This window comes from Sphaeramia orbicularis, chromosome 10 (genome assembly GCF_902148855.1).
Source record: "Sphaeramia orbicularis chromosome 10, fSphaOr1.1, whole genome shotgun sequence".
Classification (NCBI taxonomy): domain Eukaryota; kingdom Metazoa; phylum Chordata; class Actinopteri; order Kurtiformes; family Apogonidae; genus Sphaeramia; species Sphaeramia orbicularis.
Window position 1 is genome coordinate 5,108,549 of NC_043966.1, and position 15,753 is coordinate 5,124,301.

General features: G+C 43.4%; 1 protein-coding gene across 1 annotated transcript in view; it reads right to left on the minus strand.

The window, feature by feature from the left end:
* Nucleotides 1-369: 369 nt before the first annotated feature.
* slc36a1 (solute carrier family 36 member 1) overlaps nucleotides 370-15,753 on the minus strand; it is a 43,118-nt gene continuing 27,734 nt past the window's right edge. The window contains exon 12 of the mRNA XM_030145413.1: nucleotides 370-2,012. Within this exon, the coding sequence (XP_030001273.1) occupies nucleotides 1,735-2,012 (278 nt within the window). The 3' untranslated portion in view covers nucleotides 370-1,734. The remainder of the gene's footprint in view (nucleotides 2,013-15,753) is intronic.

Below are 15,753 nucleotides of genomic sequence, written 5' to 3' on the forward strand. Positions count from 1 at the left end.
CCTGAATAATCTGAACCAATCTGACACGTTTGAATAGAATCAGTGTAATTGGACCAAAGGTTCTGCCTGTTATTACATGTGTTTATACGTTAGAATGAACATGTGAACAGATAAATGTACAAAAATATTATTAAAGTTATTGTGAATATTGTTAAAATTACACAGATTTTTCTAATTAAGTTTCAATTTGTTCATGTAATCCACATTTTCAAAGGATAGTTTTTAGATGGAATCATTTTCATCATGTAATAGTTTGTGTTAGTCATCATTTCTACTTTGTTCTGTTCTTTTTCTACTGGTTCTGATCCACTATAGGTCCTACGGGTCTGAATGTAGAACCTGAACTAAATGACTTTAACGTCCATTTTGTAAACGGGTGAGTTTTGTTCATGATTGTTTTACCGAGTCTTAAAGTGAAGCTTTAACGTGTCCGGTCTAAATATTGCACCGTTTCACTTCATAAGGCAAAAATCAAAGTAAAAAAAAAAGTTCTAGATTTGTTCAGAGATTCCGAGGGTTAAAGGTGATTTCAGCGTCTGTGAGGTAGAAAAAACACAAACACACGACACCATGAACGTGGATGGAAACCAGGTGTGTTCGAGTCCTACCTGAAGAACCACAGCACCCCCACCAAGGTCAAAGGTCAAAGGTCGGAATGAAACACGACACCGAGCGCCGTACGAGTCCAAACACGAAACAAACGAGAAAAACCACAAAACCACGAAGGAACGAGTTCAGCAGAGTCCAAGGTTTCGCAAAAACAGACAAATATGACGGGTCCATGAACGCATCACAGTTTATCTGGAGATTAAAGACGAGAAAGAAGGAACCGATGGAGTAGAAGAAAAAAAACGACGAAGTCTTTAAAAACAGGTTTAACGAAGACGATCAGCAACGAAATGGACGAAAACAAACAAAAATGAATTAAAATATGAACAAAAAACAAAAATAAACAAAAATATGGATGAAAACAAACAAAAATGAACAAAAATATGGATGAAAACAAACAAAAATAAATGAAAATATGGACCAAAACAAACCAAAATGACCAAAATGCTCCAAAGGAGTTTTATTTGTTCATTAAATCTGTAAAACCCACTGGTTGAAGGTGGATTTTAAAGCTGATGTTTTCATACTGGTTCCACCTTCAGTCACTTAAACTGGACTGAACTGGATTCAGGATCAAACAGGTTTGAGCTTGACTTCGATCACATTAAACAACAGGACGTTTAATAAACATCGACTCGAAACAAAAACCATCTGATTATTTATGTCAAAAACAGATGAAAACCAGTTCAGTTCAAACCGTTTCCAGGTTTGAATGACGTCTGTGCTTTGAATCGTCTTTTTCCTCAGTTTCATCGTCCTGTCGTCTCCTTCTGGGTCAAAGGTCAAAGGTCACTAAACACAGATCTGGTGGTTTACGCCGACGCCGGACATTCACTCTTATTTCAAACTGGTGTCTTTAATCATCTGCTTCATCTGATTAGTGGAATCAGCTTTTTCTGCTTAAATCGTCTATTTTGTCTTTAATCGTCTTTCTCATCTTAAATCGTCTTCTATCGTCTTAAATCCATCCCGTTCATCGGTTCCTTTCGTTTTTCTGTACCTCGGTTCCTCAGACCCGCTGAACCGCCTTCGCGTTCTTTCGTCCAACAGCAGTTAAAACATACAGAATGTGCGCGGTGGCCTCCCGGGTCCCGCCCCCTCCACCGGGACTCCGCCCCCTCCTCCTCACTGCACCATGAATGACGTGGACAGCGTGTCCTCGTGTTTGAGTCCGTTGCGGGCGATGATCTGCTCGACGGCGATGTACGTCCCGGTCAGGAACCCGATCAGACCCACCAGGCTGATCAGGACATTCTTGGCCGTAACCAACGGTGACAGGCCTTCGTTGTGGAACGCCACGATCTGCAGGATGGGCGGGAAGATGAGCGCCAGGAAGCTGCTGCTGACGGAGCCGACCAATGAGATGACCAGGTCCAACTCTGGGATGAGGATGGCAAGAGCGCCTGCACACGAGGGACAAGACCCAGATCAGAACCACAACCAGAATAAACAACAACAATAATAACAATAACAACAACAATAACAATAATTATAATAAGAATCAACAGGGTTAAACCAGTGTTTCAGGACACACACACACACACACACACACACACACTTGTCTCTGATTTTCAATATTTGATCAGATGAAACTGTATTGATCCTTCAGGACATTAAGGTTCCAGTATCAGCACAACTAATGTAAACAGAGAAGAAATATTAAAACAATAAATAATAATAATAATGTAAAACAATAATAACAGTAGTGAAAAAACATGTCATTACATATTAGAAAGTACTGGTAGAAATAAATATTACAGTAATAAATAACTAAATGAATATAGACAGATTAGATAGATTAGATAGATAGATAGATATCCCCAAAACTAGGTCTAAAACCAGGTCTATGTACACCAGGTCTAAAGCAGGTCCAAAACCGGATTTAAAACCAGGTCTAAAGCAGGTGTACAACTGGGTCTAAAACCCGGGCTGGAAGCAGGTCTAAAACAGGGTCTAAAACATGGTCTAAAGCAGGTCTATGTACGCCAGGTCTAAAAGCAAGTGTAACCCAGGGTCTAGAAGCGGGTCTAAGTCCAGAACCTGCATGGTCTAAGTCCAGAACCCTGATGGTTTAATTCCAGAACCCTCATGGTCTAAGTCCAGAACCCTCAAGGTCTGAGTCCAGAACCCTCATGGTCTAAGTCCAGAACCCTCATGGTCTAAGTCCAGAACCCTCCTGGTCTAAGTCCAGAACCTTCATGGTCTAAGTCCAGAACCCTCCTGGTCTAAGTCCAGAACCCTCATGGTCTAAGTCCAGAACCCTCCTGGTCTAAGTCCAGAACCCTCATGGTCTAAGTCCAGAACCCTCCTGGTCCAAACAGATGTACAGTCACGTGTTTAAAGGTCAGGTTTTCATGATGTAACTGGACTGTTTTCACTGGGTTTATTTTGCTGGTTCTGATCCACTTTAGATCATCTAGGTCTGAACTGGACCTGAACTAACATGAGTCTGATCTACAGAACAGAGTCAGTTTAAGGCCTGAAGAACCCAACATCCTCTAGGACCAGAACCTGTCGACTTAAAGGAACCGTTTCAGTTCAGAACTCCATGGATCCAGACGGAACAAGTTCTCATCAGAACAGAAAACACCTGCTTTATTATGTGACAGTAAACGCATCATGAAACCATATGATGAAGATGAGGATGAGGACACTGGGTCTGTTCTGGTTCTGGGTGTTCTCAGATAAGAACCCTCTCCGTGGTCAGACACATCAGGGCACTGTGGCATAACGGATCCGGATGAGGGGCGGAAAATGGAGGCGTCGCCGTGGGAGACGGCGGCGGAGGGAGGAGATGGATGAGGTGGGGGAAGGAGACCACGCACTGGGAAATAAATCACAGACGCCTGCTGGGAGAAAATAAAGCCGTGGTCCTGGGATTGTTTTTCACATGTCGACAGGACCGCGGAGATGGTCGCCGGGGATGCTGGTTGCCATGGTAACATCCATAAACAGCCGCGGGGAAACGCATTCGGACAAAGCAGGAGATAACAACAGAGGGGCGTGAACGTGTGCACCTGAGCAGAAGTTACACACATGACCGCACCTGAAAGGACACAGCGGAGGTCAAGTGTCCGTCTGAACGGAGAGTGGCCGGTACCACTGATGAAAGACGCTTTCAACCGACATCAGTCACTCACTGCTGCATGTTCATAAAGTCTGACCAATTAACTGACAACAGGGCGGCAGCAAGGACGAGAGGTCATGTGACAAAGCGGACTGAAATGACATCATCATGGACTCCAGTAGAAGAAACCTGACAGAACCAAAGAGAACCACCATGAAGGGCAAAAGGAGGAGGAGGAGGAATAGGAGCAGTAGGAGGAGGAGTAAGAAGAAGAAGAGGAAGAGGAGGAGGAACAGAAGGAGGAAGAAGAGGAGGAGGAAGAGGAGGAAGAAGAGGAGGAACAGGAGCAGTAGGAGGAGGAGGAAGAAGAAGAAGAGGAAGGGGAGGAGGAAAAAGAGGAGGAAAAAGAGGAGGAGGAGGAACAGGAGGAGGAGGAGGAAGAAGAGGAGGAGGAAGAGGAGGAGAAGGAAGAAGAAGAGGAGGAGGAGGAAGAAGAGGAAGAGGAGGAGGAAGAGGAGGAGAAGGAAGAAGAAGAGGAGGAGGAAGAGGAGGAGAAGGAAGAAGAAGAGGAGGAGGAGGAAGAAGAGGAAGAGGAGGAGGAAGAGGAGGAGAAGGAAGAAGAAGAGGAAGAAGAGGAGGAGGAAGAGGAGGAGGAGGAAGAAGAGGAAGAGGAGAAGGAAGAGGAGGAGGAGGAGAAGGAAGAAGAGGAGGAGGAAGAAGAGGAGGAGGAACAGGAGAAGGAAGAAGAAGAGAAGGAAGAGGAGAAGGAAGAAGAGGAGGAAGAAGAGGAGGAGGAACAGGAGGAGGAGGAGGAAGGGGAGGAGGAAGAGGAAGGAGAAACCTAAATGTGGTTGACAGTGATGGTTGGTTTCCATGGAGACGTAGCTGCAGGTGGATGTTCAGAGGCTGTAGGTGGAACCCTGGGGTTCGTAAAGGGTTCTGGTTCTGGTCTTGGTTCTGTGTTCTGGTTCTGGTCTTGGTTCTGTGTTGTGATTGGTTTCATTGTGTGCTGCAGGTGCACGTGTGTCTGAACTGTAATTATAAAGTCAGTTGGAGGAAGAGCTCGTCTCCACATTCTCTAATTAAACTCAGACTTCTGTTGGAATTCAACTGTCAGTTAAAGTCTGTGTCCTGGAGGAAGAAGAGGCAGACGGTCAGTACTACTATGAACACAGACTGATGGGCTGAGCACTGACACTGACACACAAACACACACACACACACAAACACACACACACTAACACAAACACACACACACACACACAAACACACACACACACACACACACTAACACAAACACACACACACACACACACTAACACAAACACACACACACACACACACTAACACAAACACACACACACACAAACACAAACACACTAACAAACACACACTAACACAAACACACACACTAACACAAACACACACACACACACAAACACACACACTAACACAAACACACACACACACACACTAACACAACACACACACACACACACACAAACACACTAACAAACACACACTAACACAAACACACACACTAACACAAACACACACACACACAGACACACACACACAAACACACTAACAAACACACACACTAACACAAACACACACTAACACAAACACTAGCACAAACACACACACTAACACAAACACACACAAACACACTAACAAACACACACACTAACACACACACACTGTAATGGTCAAAGTGTGGACCAGATGCATGTTGATCTGATGTTCTACAGGTGTTTGTTCCACACATCCACTGGTCTGTGTCTGCAGTAGATCAGAACATGTTCTAGGATAATCAGCCTGGAAAGGATTGGACTGAACAGTGTTGTCCTTTGGACTTCAACTGTCCAATCATTAATGGGCATGTTTTAGACAGACACATTTAGGGACACATTCTGTTCTGTTACTGTGGATGGTTTGGGTTTTACTGGTAGAGCAGTGTTCTTATGGAGAACACTCCTGTTTATGTGTGGAACACATGTGTGCTCTAGTGGGAGAACGTCTGAAACACTTCAGTCTGGTTTCTCCCTCCATGGACAACAGAGTACTCAAATTAAACGTCCACTAAGAAAAGACAGCGTCCATTATCCCAGGGTTGGGGATAAAGGGTGGAGATAAAGACTAAGTGGACAGTTCCTCTGAGCGCTCGTCTGAAATCAGATGGATTCAGCCTTGAACGGAGTCTGTGAAGAATAATGAGAACCTGAGAGGGAGAACCACGCCACGCCTTAAGGTGGAACGAAAAAAACGCCCCGTTCACCTTCCGCTCCAAACGCCCCCTTTACCTTCCGCTCCAAACGCCACCGTTTCAACACCACGACTGGACTGAAACGGTGGAGCTGCTATATAAAATATAAGAACCACCAGTGTTCAATATTCATTTACAGCTGACTTCCATGAATAAATTCATATCAATACCTTTGAAAACTAGGCGTTTAACATAATTCGCACAGCAGTGAGCAGCAACAGAGAACAAAACAATCATGTTCTAGGATGAGATGGAAGAGTTTACAGCAGATTACTGAGGAAGAGAAGGAGGAAGAATGTCAGAAATAACACTCAACAGAGTTAAACTAAAAAAAAAACAAATATGACAAAGATAAAGTTAATCCTCCGGTGTCCAGGTGAATATATTAAATGTACTTTACCCCTGTGGTGTCCAGGTGAGTATATTAAGCACACTTTAATCCTCTGGTGTCCAGTTGACTTTGGACCGATACTCACCTGGTCTGGCTCAAGTCCTGCTGGATGAGCTGGCAGCAGGACGCGGACGGGACCTGGACTGGACCGGGACCGGCTCCAGGGTTTTCCACAGAGATAAAGGAATGAAAACCAGAAAACCTGATCTGGAATAAAGGCCAGGGTCTAGGTGGAGGCGTGTCCTCAAACACAGGCCGGTCAGACAGAAGATCCAGACGTGAAGGTCTGAGGCTCTTTTCAACTATCTGTGGTTCCTATCAGGCATGTGTTTATTTTACATGGATGAACACGTGACTGAGCTGAAGAAAATGCTGAAGGTCAACACATGGACCTGAGCAGATCTGCAGACCAACACTAGGTCTATCACATCATCTCCTGATATTTGTACCGCTGTCTTCTACAGTCACATGATAATTCAAACGTCCACCAGAGCAGAAGGTGAATGTGTGCACATGCCATCGGTAAAAACATAAGGTCAGTATTCTTTACTGTCACTCAGTCAGTGCGCTAACATTTAGCATAAGGCCACCAATGAGCCCTTACAGATGAGCATATTCCTGCAGCTCCACCCCTTTGGTCCAAATATGGTCACTTCCAGTTTAACCCATACAGACCCAGGTCTACTTAAGTATCAGTTCAGTCATTTTTCTCTCTATCTAATCTATCATATCACCTTTTGTTGCCATATTATTCTCTGTGTGTTGTATGTTTCAGTGTAAGTCCTGTATTTTCTATATTTATTCAATTCTCTGATCATGTAGATAAGGGCTGCACAATTAATAGTTAAAAGATTGCGATCTCGATTCACACATGTATGCAATCTCATTTCCAAACACGGACGATTTTTAAGCATTTTATTTCACGGCTGCATTACGAACAAATGCCCACAAACGCAGAACCACCGCCACCTCTTCCCTCAACCAATGGGAAAGCGTCTTTCCAACACATGACCTGCTGCTGTCAGCTGCAGTTGAGTGAAGAAAGAGTGAGTTACAGCGGAGGGACGTCTGCGGTAAAGAGAGTGAAATGGATGAAAACCCCAGTGGTAGTGGTGAGTCACCCACCTGAACTCGTGCCCAGTTAAGGTTCACATGCATCTGTGTTAATCTAATGTCGGTCTTTTCTGTCATCCAGATCCAACTGTGTTTTCATTTTCACTTCTCTGACTTCTGCTGCTGTTCTTCTTGTTCTCCTTTTCTTTTCTTTGCCGGTGAGGATAACTCAGCCTTTAATCAAGAATCAAAAGTCTCACCCTCTCTAAAAATTATGTAATAAAAATATTCCATTGTGCTGGCTGGGAAGTTTCTTTGCGCTGCAAACTTTCACAGATCAGCTGACATCGCTTAGCAACCAGGACTATAAGTGCAGCATTACCGCTGGTAGGGTTTATCCATGCACCACACCAAACACTTCAGACAAAAAAACCATCACCGTCATATATCATACATATGTATAATACATAATAGGCCAGGACAGGAGGGGAGGGAAAAGAGAAAAGAACAGAAAGTTTCACTTTCACTTCTGCAGGGGGTATGGACCGCACCACCCTGTACCCCCATTGTATAAGTTGGACGGAAACCAACGCACGCATAACCGGCCAAAATGCATGCGCTTGCAACCCCCCGCCGAACCGTGCACGTGTGCACACACACACACACACCCATTCCACACAGCCACACCAACAGATCAATTCCACAGCAAACACTGCATAAGTGACTGGATTACTGCAGAGTGATATGAAAGATGCGAATCAGAGGTAAAAGAACCCATTATTGCGGTGCAATAAACATTTTGTGAAAAAAATCGCGCCAGAGAATTGTGATTTCAATTCTATGCAAAAGAATCGTGATTCACATTTTTGCCAGAATCGTGCAGCCCTAATGCAGATGTTCATTAAAGCTCAGATTAAAGTTGATGGTTATTATATCAGAAACAGAGTCTCTGTCCGTGTTCCTCATACGTGACAGTAAACTGAATGTGTTTGGTTTATACCAGGATTTATTTATTTATGTCTTTTACAGATTCAAAGGTGAACATGACAGTACAGGACTGTTGATACTTCTATATGCTCATACTTTCTTCCATTAAAACACACAAGGAAATAAGTACAGTGAAACAGAAACAGTTTGAATTAAAGAGTCATGATCCACTAAATGACAGAGAGAGAGAGAGAGAGAGAAAGAGAGAGGGGCAGAGGGAGGGAGAGAGAGGAGAGAGAGAGAAATAGATAGCGATAGATAAGGTGTGTCACAATACTTACAGAGAACCCCCCCCCCCGTCTTATGAACTGTTTTTTTGTTTGTTTTTTTTTAAAAAGCTTAGATGTTTTTCAGTCCTAGTGATGTGTCTGCATACAGATGTGGAAACTGACCAAGTGTTGAAACAATTCGATTCAACTGGCAGGACATGAGGGGGGGGGGGGGGGGTAGGAATGACTGTGAACGTCTCCTCCAACACATATGGGTCAGTTTGTCCCAGTACAGTTAGCGTTACCGCACATGAACACATGGTCAGCTGACACCACCGACACCAGTGGTCCATGTTGTAAAACCTTAAACTGTGCCACTGTAGTCTTTCAGATGCACAGGATCATGTGTAGGACAGGTGTTTGGTCTCAGTTGTAGGTTGTGCAGGTGCACCAGGGCAGAACCTACCAGCACAAACACTGGTGGAGGTTACTGTGTACCGTTTAAAACAGCTGTAACACGTGACTGAGCTGAAAGAAATGCTGAAGGTCGACCCATGGACCACAGGTGCAGGTCTCCATGTGTACAGCTCTGACCTCCAGGGAGTTTACTGTTGTGTTTGTGCAGACCAACACTAGGTTCATCACATCATCTGATATTTGGAAGGCTGTCTTCTACAGTCACAGGATAATTAGAAGAGTCCAAACAGATGCAGGAAGCAAAGGCCAAACCACCGAGGATGATATCGTCCATCAGAGCAAAGGGTGAAGGTGTGCACACGTCATGGTTCTGAAAGGGTCCAGATATGACAGCGTTGCAGCGGTCCCCAGTGGTTCACCACCTCTGGACTGCCACGCTCCAGAACCAAACGCAGAACAAAGACCAAGAAAAGGAGGCGCACACCACAGCCTCACGTCCTGTCACGTTCCCATCAACAGGTCGACTCCAGCCCGTGGCAAAGTGACTGAGACAACAGCGGAGGGACGGAAGGGACCGGAACCAAGGAACAGCAGAGACCAGATCACCACGAGAACCAGAGAGAAAACAGAAGTGACCACCGCAGATGGAAGAGCAGAACCAGCAGAACCAACCAGGAACGCAGAATTGCGTAGGGATGCTAGGGACCCGTCCCTACCAATATCCTGCCACTACTGTTTAGTCCCTATCAATACAACCACTGTCCGTAGTATTTAGTCAATGATTATGGCACACAAAGGGTTAACGGTCAGTCTCTGCTAGAAGTCCTGCCTCTAACGCAAATGTCCCTCTCTGATTGGCTCTTTGGTTTCACTACTGTACATGTGATTGGCTGTTCCTGCTGTTACTCCATCTACTTGTAAAAGGAACCTGCTAGGTGGACCGCTGACCTAAGTTTTCAATATGTTAGTATTTGTTCTGTCTGGGTCACATCAGCTAGACAGATTTGAATATCAGTGGTGTCATTTACATGTACATTTGTACATGTGTTTGTTTGCGTGCGCGTACCTGTGCGTGTGTGCTCGGTAATTAGGATGTAAAGGATGTCAAAGAAGAGAAAACTGGTCATAAGACTTCTTTAGGAGTCAAAGTGTAAGTTAGTTCAAGGGTATAGAACTGCAGAGGCTCAACACAGATATTGAATAAAAGACAGTATTTTATGCCATACGGATACACTTTTTAACAGTTACTTTACTTATTATTTTTCAGGCATTTCTTTGGAAGAGCAACTGTTTAAAAACACACAAAGAACATTTGTGGGGAAAATACAATAAAACCTCAGATTGTAAATTTGATTCTAGATGTGATTTTATCCATATTTGTGGGAAATGAATTACATGTAATAACTGAAATTAAAAGTCTTTTTTGTTCAGGCAAAAACTGTCAAACTCTATGATCACTGTACCCCTAATCTGTTCATATGTCATGCATCAACATATTTTTGTCAGGTGACAAACAGTAGAGAGGAGGGAGGAGGTAGAGGAGGAGAAGCTGTAAATTCACAGGTGAGGTTCAATAACAATGGATATGTTTGTCATGAGAACAACATTGCAGAATGCATTAAATTCTTGTATTGTCTTTAGATATTCAGACATGCATTATAAAAATGTCAATTACTGAATTTTTTTCTGACTATGATTGTTTGCTTGTTTGATCAGTTCGACACGATCGTGAAATTATGATTGCAAATGCAAAAAAAATATCAACTTTCTGGAGTGCTGCCTTAGAGCACTTTTGTCTCCCCACCAATGTCAAAATCAAACCTACTCCCTTGGAACCAACCCATAAAGATGGAAGAGCAGAAACAGCATGTTGGTCCTCTGGATGGAACTATGAGGAGAAACCCCCCCCCCCCCAAATATATTTAAGAGATATATTCACTTCTTTATCTGTTGATGCAGGTCTGTGTTTTATTCTCACAGCTCCGCTTCAACTTCCCACTTTCTTCATTTCATTTCTTTCATTTCATTTCTTTCATCTCCTTGCCTCTGTTTCCTTTGTCCTCCACACCTCTAACCATGTAAATGACTCAAATAAAAGTCTACTCTTTCCCACTTTGCTTTGGAAGCCTGTGTTGCGCTTGTGGAAGTGTGTGCTCTTTGTACCAGTGTGTGTCATGTCTGATGTGCAGCGCTGCCACTCACTGGTTCTGTGATCCACACCAGCACTGAGCTCCGCCCCTCTCAGCCCATCTAAGCTAAATTAGAATAGAGTGTTCACTTCAAAAGGAATCTGTCGCCATTGAAATGAACTGACCTTTACAACGGTGCCGGAATCGCAGCGGAGCGGAGTTTTCTTTAAACCGTTGTGTCTTTTAACTCTTATCAGTGTGTTCAAGCTCAAAGGGAAACAAATATCAGCCTAAAACCTCAACGTGTTGGAGCCGCAACAACATCAAAGTTGATTAGGCAGTTGTCGCAGTTAAAGCACAGAACGTTTACTCCACCTGTAGATGGAACTGAAACACAGCAGTCTACACATTTCAACACTTGACATTTTCATGGTACGGGGCCCTCCGACGTTAACAAACACCACAGAAACTAATATTTAACGCCATGAGGAGCTTCTGTTTAGGGGTGTAAGAAAATATCAGATCTGCAATATATTGCAATATTTAATTTCACAATACTGTATCAATATTAAAAAGTACTGTATCAATATTTTTAGGTATTTATTCAAATGCAGATACTGTGGAGTTTTATTTTTGTTTTTTTTTGTTTTTCTTTTTTGTTTATATTTTACTTATTATGTACCACTCTTATTAAATTATGTTAGTTCCTTTGTTAGGATTGAACTAAAATAATGTTCTGATGTTAGTTCTGAACTAATAGAATATGAACATTTGAAGAGGATCTTAAACTGTAATGTTTGTAAAACATCATTTAAGTTTTAACACAGGAACATTTGGTGATATAGCGTTAGATCCTGTTCTGATCAAATAAAAATGTCTTTAGTATTTGTGCATATTTCTGGTGTAATTCAATTCTTCCAGGAAAAAATTGCCTTTTTTTAAGAGTATCATGATATATCGTATCATGATCCTAGTACTGGGATTTGTATTGATCGCCAGATTCTTGCCAATACACTCCCCTACTTCTGGTCCAATTCCTTTTCATGCAGAACAAGGAGACATTAAAGTTTCATGACAGATTCACAGGAATATGTGGTTGTTTTGGGACAGGAAACACTTTCAGATGAGCTTTCTCCAGGCAGATGACGCTGCTCTTTAAAGAAAACCCTTAACTCTTACTCTAAGCACCGGCGGCAGCTTCACTGGATGGTGTGGTTGGGCTTTCGGTTTATGTTTCTCATGAATTTTTACTGTTTTTTGTTGTAGAAGATTAAAAAGCAGCTGAGGGGTGATGGACCTGCTGTGACTTTGTCTTTGTACCTTTGAATCCCCTGGTTCCATGTACACTTAGATAACCTTCCAGCGAACGCTAAAACAGCCCAACGCGCTTCGCTAAAACAAAGCAGCGAGTGCAACAAAGACTGAAGTGCGTCCCCGTGGGCTGCGGAGAACCCACGTGTGTTGTGGATTCAAAGGCGAACGTCTCGGAGGCAGATTTCCTCCACGCAGACGCGGGCCGTGCATTGATTCCATCTCATCTGGTATTCTGATTCTGAAACTACGGCGTTCTTGTGCATCACAGATGTGTCGGTACAATCCCGCAGGAAGCAGGTCTGTTCTTGGATCAACACCTTCTTCAACACTTGTGATGAACGCCACACATGAAACCACGGCCTGCCTCACAAATGACCTGCAGACTTCAAGTGGCCCGCACATGCATGTATTCCCTTTTATTAGCTTATAAACATGCATGTGCAGAAACCTGCCGAGCGTGGCTAATGTCATCTGCATAATTCTCTTTAGGCTCCAATCACAGCTAATAAAAGAAATGAAGACGGTGCGGCGTACGAGCCCTGTGGTTCTGCTGTGGATAGAGCCTGTGCTTCATGTGAAGAACAGTGTGTGGAAGGAATGACAATGAACACACACTGGACTGACTGGGAGGAGATGGCTTCCCTCTAACACCCACAATCCTCTGCTTCTATACAGGAGGATAATTCTAAACCCTACTGGGGATTCTGAGCTCCTCTGATTCCATTTTGTATTTGTTCTCCGCTGTATAAACACTTCAGGGTTCACAAGCACTTCTGTAGAGCGTACGAGTACTGTTCACATCCAAAGAACTACGGGACAGTATTGGTATTTCTGTACGAAGCATCGCTCCTTCACTTTAGACACAGTTCATTCATAAAGACATGGGAGTCCCAGATTTAGCGGCAGAGATTGGATCCAGGAATCAGCGACTGACGATAACCAGGTACGATCTGCAAAGGTAGACTTAATTCAGTTCAGTCCAGTCCAGTTTGATTAAATCCAATCCAGTTCCGTTCAGTCTGGTTCCAGTTTGATTAAATCCAGTCCGGTTCAAGTTTTATGAAGTCCAGTCCAGTTCTGTGTAGCCCGGTTCCAGTTTGATTAAATCCAGTCCAGTTCTTTCCTTCCATCTGTAGGTGAGGGCAGGAACGTAGATCGACCTATACATCGACAGCTTTCCCTTTTGGCTCTAGACCTCCAGATACATCCACTCCTCCACTCTTCTCCGACCCCCAGAGGGTGCTCCATCCTCTTCTGACTGAGGACCATGACCTTGGACTTGGCAGTGCACCCCCCCCCCCCCTTCTCTATATTTGCCTGTGAAATCATCAAAGGGTTCATTGATCCCACAGGAACCACAGACCAAACCCAGTAATAACCTCATCCAGTCCACAGTCACGTCTCCAGGTTTCATTTACTCCTTCTATCTAAACATCTAACCTCCTCATGTCCACGTCACAGTCGGACTCATTAAAGCCCTTCTCCAAACCCCCCGCTGGTCTTTAACTACATCCTTCTTCTTTTCATTGATCTGACGTTACCTCTGATTCCACAGGGATCTACGGTTGGACTCTAGTATCTGGTTTACCCCTCACAGATGGTTGTCTCCTCTTCTTCTGCCTCCTCATATTGGTTCTCTAGTGGTGGATCTGGTACCAGGATGGGCCCATCCCATTGGTTTGGAGATGCAGAACCTCATTCCACAAGAATCCAGTGTCCACTAACAGGACTCTGATCTTATGATTATGGACACATCTTCCACTGCAGACCCAAACCTCATCCTCCTACTAAAACATCCATGCATCCTTGAAGAACCAAAGCCCACAGAGTCCAGATCCACCACCCACTGAGCACAGATCCACATCAGCCCTCCTGAATCTGAGGTCTGGGATCTTACAGAGCCTCCTGTTGGGTCTCCATAGTCCAGGAATAAGTCCAGGTTAAAGACACAGAAACTGGAGCTTCAAACGTTGGAGAACTCCAAATCTACATGTTCCAAAAATATCACAAACGCAATGATCAGGGTAAACGTCCTATCATTATTTAGCTCCTGCTAAAAGGGTGGTTTTGGCCTCACCTACTTCAACTCACACACTTCAAACATCATAATAATAATAATAATTAAAGCTGCAAGCAGCATTGGGCGGGACCTCGCACCGGGCGTTCCGCCTCCCCCGCGATCCGCCTCCCGTGACCGTCCACACCTCAGCTCCACTCACACCTCTCCGTCCCCATACCAGTTCCCACCCTTTAGTGTCCGTCCTCCTTACATCTGTACAGAACACCAGCGACCCTCTGCTGAAACCACCATCACCTTTAAAATGACACTTTTATTTTGGAAAACCTACTGTGTGTATGTGCATTTGTTTTGTATGTGAGAGAAAGAATCAGTTTGAAAAATGAATTGAAGTTGTATGAATAATTGAGCATAAAAGTGATGATGTCTCACATTTAAGGCTTTTATTTTGGAAAAACCCTATTGTGTGAGCATGTGTGTCTGTGAGAAAGAGTACTTTTGAATGAAGAAACATTGTACAAAGAGTTGAGCGTTTGATCATAAAAATGAAAAGAAGTTATGTAATAGAAATTTTGTATTATTGGTATTTGGGGTTTTATTTTGAAAAAATGTACTCCGTGTACTTTTGAATGTGTGCAAAATTTCCAGTATCCAAAATACAATGCAGTAAAACCTGTTTTAAGATGGAGAAAAAAAAAAAAAAAAAAAAAAAAAAAGTTTGGATTGTCTAGGACTTGAACCCAGGTCCTCTTGCTCCATAGGCAGCTACATGAACCACTACACTAAGGACAGCCATAGACAGCTGCCCACCAAGAAGAATTTTATAGGGACTTTGTCATTGTTAAAAGTGAAAGTAAACATAGTCTTCAAAAAATCGCCATAATTCCATAACCATAGGTCGTATCTGAAAAATTCTTTCACTTTTGGATTCTGCAGACTTGTGGGAATTGAGTGAGGTATAACTTTTTATTCAAAAGTCTGGAATGACTGAGTACTAATTGCAGAAACGTAGAGTAACTTTCAAAGGCAGATTGCCAACTTCCTGTTGGAGTTAGCTCATGAGTGTCAGTGTATGATTTGTCGGGCTCAATCAGACCAACATTTTGGCATTTGTTTCATGTTTCTGTGACATTCCTACTGGCCGCTAGGGCCGATTTTGTGTGTTTTTTAGTACATAGGTGGCGCTACAGAGTCCATTTTAGCATGCAAGGGGTTAATTTTGATATTGTATGAAAGTGTTCACCAGTCATGACATACATGGCAAATTTGGTGAGTTTTGGAGCATGTTAAGGGG